The sequence below is a fragment of the Diabrotica virgifera genome, chromosome 3, assembly GCF_917563875.1.
Source record: "Diabrotica virgifera virgifera chromosome 3, PGI_DIABVI_V3a".
Taxonomy (NCBI): domain Eukaryota; kingdom Metazoa; phylum Arthropoda; class Insecta; order Coleoptera; family Chrysomelidae; genus Diabrotica; species Diabrotica virgifera.
In genome coordinates, this window is record NC_065445.1 from 213,391,011 (window position 1) to 213,400,265 (window position 9,255).

Genomic DNA, 9,255 nt, shown 5'->3' on the forward strand with positions numbered 1-9,255 from the left:
AATCTCAAATGCCTCTAAACGTTTTCTGGTATAAAAGTTTTTAGTTAACTATAATATATCATACTATCTAAAGTAAAGGATTGAATAAAACATTTTAACATGAGAATATTTAGTGGTTGAGTACTTTCCTACAATTATTCTAAATTGAAGAATATACTGAATGCTTTTTCTATACGTACTGTAAATGTTAATTATTACTATTAAATCAACTTTTATTTTTCACACTGAATTTTTCTTTAAAAGTTTTTCTTGGTATGTACTGAATTTTCCTAATAGACATTGTGCGCCCTCTTTTAATTTTCAATGTAACTTTCAGAAAGGAACCAAAGCGCCTCAGGCTGCAGGTCGCATCCATACCGACTTCGAGAAAGGATTCATCATGGCCGAAGTTATGAAGTTCCAGGATTTCAAAGAAGAGGGCTCAGAAGCAGCATGCAAAGCTGCAGGTAATTTTTTTAACTACATAATATTTAATTTTACAATAATTACTGGAAATTACAGTTTCGTTAAATCATCTACATATACACAGAGTATCTCATAAATAATAACTGTATTTTGAGAAATAATAAATTAATAATAATTAACACTAACTAACAAGAGTGGCTTTATATAAAATTGTTCATTTCTGAGGTATATACAGGGTGTATATACCTCACGAGTTAAGTTTGCCTACTAAGTTTGCACGAATACTATTTCTCGGCTGATTTATTTCAGCCGTTTTTCTAGATATCTGTCTTCAAGATGGACTATCGTTTATGAGATAAATAAAAATATACAATATTCGCTTTGAGCTAATTTGCAGATGGCGCCACAAATCAAACACAACATATCGGGGAAATAATGAATCTTATTATACCCCAAAAAACAAAGTCGAAAAAGCACTTGAAAAATCGAAAAATTACTGGCCGCTATTTTTTTACTGGAGTATCTGGGGATTAAGTGAACAATAACGTTACTGTGTCATAGTTTTTTATTAACATTTAAGCAAAAAAGCGACTTTTTTCATTCATTTTAATATTGTGAAACAACTACGGAATCTAAATGAAAACGTTTAACAGACGACTTTCTTCAAAATACTTGCTCTTTAAAATGAGACTTTCTAAATTAAAACATGCTTATAAACATAAAAGTTACTGCAAATTAAACCCAAAATTAATATGTTTTTTTCAATGGTTTTTAATTATTAAAATAAACAATATAAAAATATTTAATTCATCATGTGAGTTTTTATGTAATTACCAGGGGCGGCTAGTGATAGTAGAAGGTGGTGAGGCACACTATACCTTAGGAATTTTATTATGATGGTTAGCTTCTCTTTAATGGCCGGAAGGTCGATTTTGTGACGTCATAACGCTAGGACGAAGCTAGGACAAATGATCCCGGACAAAAAATCCCCACAAATTATCCCTGGACAAAAAATCCCCAGACAAATAATCCCCGGACAAAAAATCCCCACAAAAAATCCCCGGACAAATAATCTCCGGACAGAAAATCCTTAAGAAATATTTGCTGCCGATTAGTTCTCTAAAAGTTTTGCTTTTGCATAAAATACTTTCATCCTCAGTGTATAGAGTTATTTTGAATTCCAATTCCATATCAAAAACTTCAAATTTTACGTAACAAAAGAGTGTGAGTTTTTTCAAAAATCGTGGAAGATATGGGGAATGAGGTAAGGCTGTGAGAATCATGTTCCAATATTATTTGCTTAAATCTTTTGCCCACTCTGATTTGAATAACTATGTTAACATTGCCATTGTCCAAAAAAAATTGTGGAGATTATTTGTACGGGATTTTTGTGGGGATTCTTTGTCCGGGGATTATTTGTCGAACCCTCGCTAGGGCGTCTACAGAACGGCGCCGTATTTATTTTAATGCTTGCAAACGATATTAAAATATTAAATAACAATTTTATTCGCAAAAGAATAGCAACGAAAGCTCTAAGCCTCCAACAGGTTCACACTCGTAGGAGCTGTTTTTTAGCTAAAAATAATTACTATAATACCACATATCAAACCAATATGAATCAGATGTTTCGTCCTCCCTTCATCAGCGTTGTACAGCCATATTAAGCAAACTTTACGTTACATAATACCTACATGACAACAAACGGACAACTGATTCTGTTAATATTAATCAGTTGCCAAAATGAAATTATTGTACGCAAACAGTATACCCATAAACACGTGATAATTTCATTTTAGAACCAATCTTATATTGTAAATGTATTGAATATAGGGAAATACAAACAAGCAAGTAAGCAAATTACTGTTACATTATAAGATTGATTTTTATGTTAAGTAAACTAAGGGTTAAAACTTCGTTTTTTTGGTATTTTATTTTATGTTTTTTTTTTATAAAAAGCTTGCTTATAAGAAAATAAATCATTATAAAAGAAAGCATGATTTCTAAATTTTTTATTTATTTATTTAATTGGCATTGATAAATGCCACACAGCCAGTATGACATTGATAAAATCTTCTAAACATAATCTAAACTTCTAAACTAATATAAAACGATATCTAAAACTACTTTACAAAACTACAATACAAGCGTCCATAGCAAATAAGGGAAGCAAGGTCAAGTACCTAACTTCATAACTAAAAAAACACATGTTTGAAGTATGCCTCAAGCATTGCCTCAAGGATGGATGAATTTCGTTCCCAGAATCGGTAGCACATTTTTCAAATTTTGCCGCTTTTACTGTCCCATTTTAAGAAATGGTAGTATGCTAGACAAGGAGGTTTGAAGCAAGCCTCATCTGTAATGATTTGAGAAAGTTGGAATGGGATGCATGATGCATATAATACTGGCACGTGGAAGACGGATACAAAGATCAAGAGTCAGAGCCGTACCGATTTTAATTTTTTTCATAAAAATAAAGTTATTTAGGAAATTTCAAAAAGCTAAATTATTATATTTAAAAAACTGATTATGAAATAACGAAATAACGTAAATAGTCGATTGATATACTGATGAGGCAGTGCCTCACCTTCCTCATAGGACAAGCCGCCACTGGTAATTACTTATATTTGCAAAAGATGGGCCCGATCGGTCGAATAGTTTTTAAACAATTATGTGTTTCTCACATTTAAGAAAAAACAGGTCATTTTCAAATGGCTATGCAGGTGTTTTGTCAATATTTACAAGGGCTCTTTCGATCTCATTATTTTCGTAAGGTCTCAAATTGTCATATTAAAAAAGTATATTCATTTTTAATTGTTTACTATCAGGTAGTTGATGCAAAATAAAGTAACACACAGTACAGTAAGAACAGGACATATTTTTATCAAAAAAGAAATTTGGGCGACCTATAGACACGGAGATTTTTTTTTGCGAACCGGAACGAATTTTTGTGTTGTATGCAGTGGCGGCTCGTATCACTTTAAGTAGGTAGTGCCAGAATTCGGGCAGCTGCCTAAATTTTTTGTGACGGGTTCACGATATTGTCAAAAAGGTAAAAAATAGAAATTAAAAAAAAAGGTACGGATACTTTTACATTATGTAGGTATAGGTATATTATACCATTTCTGGGGTGTCAAGAAATTTAAACATTTAAAATGCATTCAGTGATTGATTTGACATCATGTCCGTCCAACAAGTAAAATCTCCAAAATCTCTCAACTTGTCGCCATTTACACAAATATCGGAAAACTATAACTAACTGAAATTCACCAGCGACGCGACGTCTGTCGTTTCATCGGCAATCACTGAAACACAAAGATAATTTTCAATTTCTTTCCTTATTTCCTCGTGATAAACATCTAACATGCACTGAAGGAGTTCATTTTGTGTTGTTTTGAGGTGCATACTTTTAAAAGATTTGGAACTTTGAATATGAACCTAAGTCGTTGTCTAATTCCGCTGTCATTGAACAGTTTCATAAAGATGCCTCTGTTTTCTAAATTTTCCTTTTCGTCTTTCTCAAAACTAACTCGAAAGTTCCACAAAACCATATAGATACAATTTTTAATTTGATTCAAAACATATCGATTCTTATCCCGTTCTTGTTCATTGTGTTTATTTAGACTATAACGATAAGCTGAATTTAACTGGGGTTTTATTAAAAATTAAAAAATTTTAAATTATTTAAAAATATAATAATTTATAATAAAAAGTTTAATAATTAAACATGTAATAATTATAAATACAAAAACGAGCGAGCGAGCGCGTAAAGAAACTCGAAAATAATATTATAATGTACTACCCTGTACGAGAATCTTTTTGCATCTACGATCCACCCACTATTCACTATGATCATAGTAAAAAATATTAGATCTTCCTTGTCGAGCCAGGCACGAATAGTCTCAAACGTGTATTAAAAGTGCAATATAGCTCTTATCTCTGTCACTTACATAGAATGCCCGTAAAATCTTTCTCTTTTCAGGCGAGCCATCAAAGATTTTGGCACTAAGATTTCAGGCGCTGTGAGTGGCGAGGAATGCATTACACTACACAGTTGCCAGATTTTATATACTTTATAAAGAGAAAAGAAATACGCACAAACAAATGAACGGGCATTAAAACGGTTTAAAGATAAAAAAAAATAAGTTTCTGCATAAAAATAATGTAGTGGCTCCATGGCACTACCTCACCGGCTCACCGGCCGGCACTGGTTGTATGTGTACAACAATGATTCTGTAAAAATTTTCCCAATCTCAGTGAGTCGACAAAACAGAAGCAAAACAGATCGAAGATAAGTCACTAGAGATAGCGGGAATAGAGCGCCTCACGCTGGCCTGCATTGATCGGGGTAGGATTTCATATGGGAGTCCGTGTACCCAAGACTCCCATATGATAAGCACTTTGCTGATTGAGAGCCTCTATAGCGCATCAGAGTGCTATCGGGGGGTAAGTGGATGGTCTGGAGCATTGAAGCGGGGTGGAGTGATTCCTGCTTACGGGAGTTAATCCTCCTCGCCCCAATGAATTGTATCACCCGAATGTCATTCTCTAGGGGTGAGCAAGTCTCTCAGGCTGGGTTAAATCACTATGCTTGCTTGCTTGAGTCGACTATAACCACCCATATAATTAATAAACATAAAATTATGGTATTTTGACAGTATTCTAACAATTTTAAATATTTTTAGGTAAATACCGCCAACAGGGAAGAAACTACGTAGTTGAGGATGGTGATATAATCTTCTTCAAATTCAATGCTGGTGCAGGTCTGCAAGCTAAGAAGAAATGATTGTCACTTTCCGTTACTGTTTGTGTTATGGTTTATTTATACATCAACATGATCTTTTTCTATGCAAGCATTCGTTGTTGAAAAATACCTTTACTCTTTTGTTATATGACGCTGTTTTTTATTGCTATCTAATTAAATTTTGCATAGATATACCAGCCTTTTAAACTTATAACATTGTCTTAAATAAATAATTTTATATACTAACCTAGCATTTGTAAAATAAATTGTAAATTCCCTAGTAATTGCAGATATGTACTCAAATTTATCGACAATTATTGTCCTAAGCTATCCAAGCAGTGCTTGAGAGTGTAATAAAGAAAACTTCTTTTGACTTTCTTATATTTTTATAAGTAATGTGCAAAAGAAAGAAAGTTTATAATTAGAATGCAACAACAACGGGTTGAGAATTTTTGACACTGTAGTAATATAAGAACTTAAGGATAATGATAAAAAATATCATGCTTCCAAGGAACGACATAAAGAAACATGGGAACACATTTCTGTGTTCCACGTGTTGGTGTAGAAATTTATGTAGTTTTCTCCCCAAGAGTTTAAGCACATTTCCCAATAATGCTTCTTCTTTTTTACATATAGGCTCCTTAGGTCTATTTCTTCATCTCATCATCTCTTCCTTAAGCTGGCCACTCAGTTACGGATATCGAAGAGGCCATGGCATGCAGGCCAGGACTGAAGGCCGTTATTTGAGTAGTTAAGTTAATGAACTGCAGTTGAGATGCCACACACATGCAGTTTTGTGATCGAGCGTGCCAACGCCTTTACGAAAACTGCGTGTATGTGGTGATTTTGGCCTCAATTAACCGCCTGTCAGTCGCTCGGCCTCTTCGATATCCGTAAGTGAGTGGCCAGCATTAGTCATTTCAACACGAAGCAAATTACCACCATTTGGTAACTTGCTTCGTGCTATTCCGTTTTGTTGCCCATGTATTTATGTCTTCTACATTACATGTCCTTCTTATGTTCTGCTTCGCGCTGTCCAGTAGGTTTTCCCCTGAGTGTTCCCATCTCTGTCTTTCGAGCAGTCGTTTCGTTTTGGATGTGTCGGTTCCCGTCTCCGCCGTGTATGTCATTATAGGTATATGTGCTGTTTGATGGATTCTTGCTTTTGTGTCTTGTCTTAGTTACTTGTTTTTCCAAACTATCATTAAGGGATCCCGTCGCTATATTGTCTCTCCAGACTTGTTGTCAAACTTCTTCAATATCTCCATAAATAGTTATACGAAGAGTGGAACTTCCAAACGTTCTAAGTGCCATTTTTTTCAAAATAAGATATTTCTATTAAATATGTTCTATGTGCTATCGACAATAGCCCTAAAACGTTCCCAGTGCCAAACCCCTGTTAAGCGTGGTGTGTTGCCTACCTAAAGAATGACGCGAGCACGCGACCTATGAGTTTTCCAAATGTTCTAAGTGCCCGTTTAACGGACGTCGAGTCACTGCCTTCTTTATTGTTGTTGTGGGGACTTTCAGGTTAGGAAGCGTTTAGCGTGATTCTTAGAAAATACCCATTAAAAAATGGAAAATAAAACAGATAAGCATGTGTGAACTCAGTAAAACTTCTAAGCGTGCAGAGCAGTATAAAAATCGCGTTTCTGGGCAAGCCCATAAAAATCGAAAGAATAAAAGTGTTCCAGCGCTGCCACCTCCTCAAGAAACCGTGAGTATTTTGTTTTAATGCACTTGATTAAGTTTTGTATGAAAAATGTCAATAATAATTTTGTTTTTTGTTTTATAAGTTATAACAAGGGGGTTCGTTAAACCTCTTAGTCAAAACATTTCCGTAAGTGCCTGCAAGAAAAACTAACATATTTTAGTTACTAAAGCCATAAATTTAATTATCGCGTTTTATTACAGGCAACTTGCAAATGCAAATACAGCTGCAAAAAGATCTCGCTACGTTTAAAACAAATTACGTGAAGATTTAATGAAGATGGACCATCACAACTTGCAGAACACTTTTTTGATGCGACTTTTGTCTGTGGCAGAAATAAAGCGGAGGCGCCATGGAACCTATGATACCCCGACTAACAGTCGTAGGCAATGTACAATTTGTTATTCTGTACCTAATAATACAGGTAGTTCCTTCCAAGTGTGCAAGCAAACTTTCCAGGATATTTTTGCAGTATCGCACAGGCGTCTACAAACTCTGCAAAGTAGGTGTCAAGAAGGAGTTATCACTTACACAGACAAAAGAAAGGGAAACGCAGATCACCATAAGTATACTAACGAAGATTGGGAGCAAATCAAACAACACGTTAACTCGTTTCCATGCGATGAAAGTCACTACGGTCGCACTAAAAGTAACAAAGTGTATTTTAGTAGTGATTTCAATATGAGTCGTCTTTACAGAAGTTTCATCAGCAAATATCCAGGCAGCAAAATTACTTAAAAATTCTATCGAAAAGTATTTTTGAAATGTTTTCCACATGTTTCATTTTGCCGTCCCAGGAATGATAGGTGCAGGACCTGCGATTTGCTTACTAGTAAGATTTCAGGTTCCAGTAGATCTGGATTAGTAACTGCTAAACGAGAGCAATTACTTCACCACTGCAAGTATAAGAGAGCCCTTCAATGTATGAATAAGGACGCGTATGATTCACGTGTTCCCAATTGTGACTTTTGTATGATATCTGTGGATCTTCAGCAAGTTTTACTGGTACCAAATTTAACACATAGTAATATGGACTATAGTAGACAACTGAGTTGTTATAATCTGGGCATCCATGTATCTCATCTAAATAAAGCTTTTATGTGTATGTGGGATGAATCAAAAGCTTGTCGTGGAAGCAATGAAGTTCGTTCCTGCATTTTACTTCTAGTGAATTCATATGACATTTTTGATAAAAAGAAACTGGTTCTATGGTCCGATAATTGTGCCGGACAAAATAAGAACCGCACTCTTATTTTTTTAATGATGTTTTTGGTGCAAATTGGACAGTTTCACGAGATTGTTCAAAAATTTTTATTAAGCGAGCATAGCTTTTTATCGTGTGATCGGGACTTCGCGATTATTGAAAAAAGGAAAAGAGTCTCAAAGTGTTTTACCCCGATGGATTTGCAGCAAATGGTTGCTTCTGCTAAAGTTACAGGGGAACCATTCACTGTAGTTGACATGGAACATTCGTACTTTTTAAACTTAAAAAGCGCCTGCGATTCCATACTAAAAGTAAATTTTCCAATATCAAAGGCTACTATGATAAAATTTTCTAAAGATTATCCAGGTATTGTTCAGTATAAGACCACATACAGTGACATAGACACTTGGAAATGTATCAATGTACTAAAAAAGGGGCTAAACCTGACGATATTGGAAAAGCTTGTATATCATGCTGTTCTAAGCCACTTTTGTCGGAAGGCAAGAAAAAAGATTTGTCAGCCATGTTGGATTTTTTGCCAGAAAGTGCTATAGGCTATTACCACAATATTCTAAAGTAAAACATTTTAATAACTTCGTATGTTAGTAATAATTCTTTGGTTAGTTAACCGGTATGTTTTATGTAATAATACATTTTCCGTTCAAATGGTTCTAAGTACCATGGTACATAGAACGTTCCTTAAATACAATTGTTTTTAGCATATAAGGAGTTAATTTTTTCTTTTTAATTACACAGGTTATGAGCGAATATACCCCCATGTTACAAATAAAATACATGTTAATAAAGCTTTTGAACTTAACGTTTGACTTAGACAGTTTTTTTTTTCCTTTCCTGACAAAAATAGCGAAAGGCACTTAGAACGTTTGGAATTTCTACTCTTCGAATTATTCCCAGATATCAATATCTCCATAAATAGTTATACCTATTCCCAGATATTTAAACTGCACTTCATGCCTTATTATTTTCCCGTCAATTTCGGTTTTACATCTAGATATTGTCTTACATGTTTTTTTTCTTCTGAAATTATCATATTGTATTTTTAGTAGTTATATTAAAAATCTTTGGAGATCATCTTCAGTCTCAGCGATTAGTGGGGCGTCGTCTGAATTGCATATTATTTGGATCTGTCTGTTCCCCATTCTGTAAGGATGACCAGAATGAAAATACAAATAA

General features: G+C 34.4%; 1 protein-coding gene across 1 annotated transcript in view; it reads left to right on the forward strand.

Annotated features, from left to right (window-relative positions):
• The window catches only part of LOC114328845 (obg-like ATPase 1), a 286,804-nt gene extending 281,412 nt beyond the window's left edge, over nt 1–5,392 (forward strand). The window contains exons 10-11 of the mRNA XM_050645847.1: nt 317–446; nt 5,088–5,392. Coding sequence (XP_050501804.1) covers nt 317–446; nt 5,088–5,188 — 231 coding nt within the window. The 3' untranslated portion in view covers nt 5,189–5,392. The remainder of the gene's footprint in view (nt 1–316; nt 447–5,087) is intronic.
• The last annotated feature ends 3,863 nt before the right edge of the window (nt 5,393–9,255 follow it).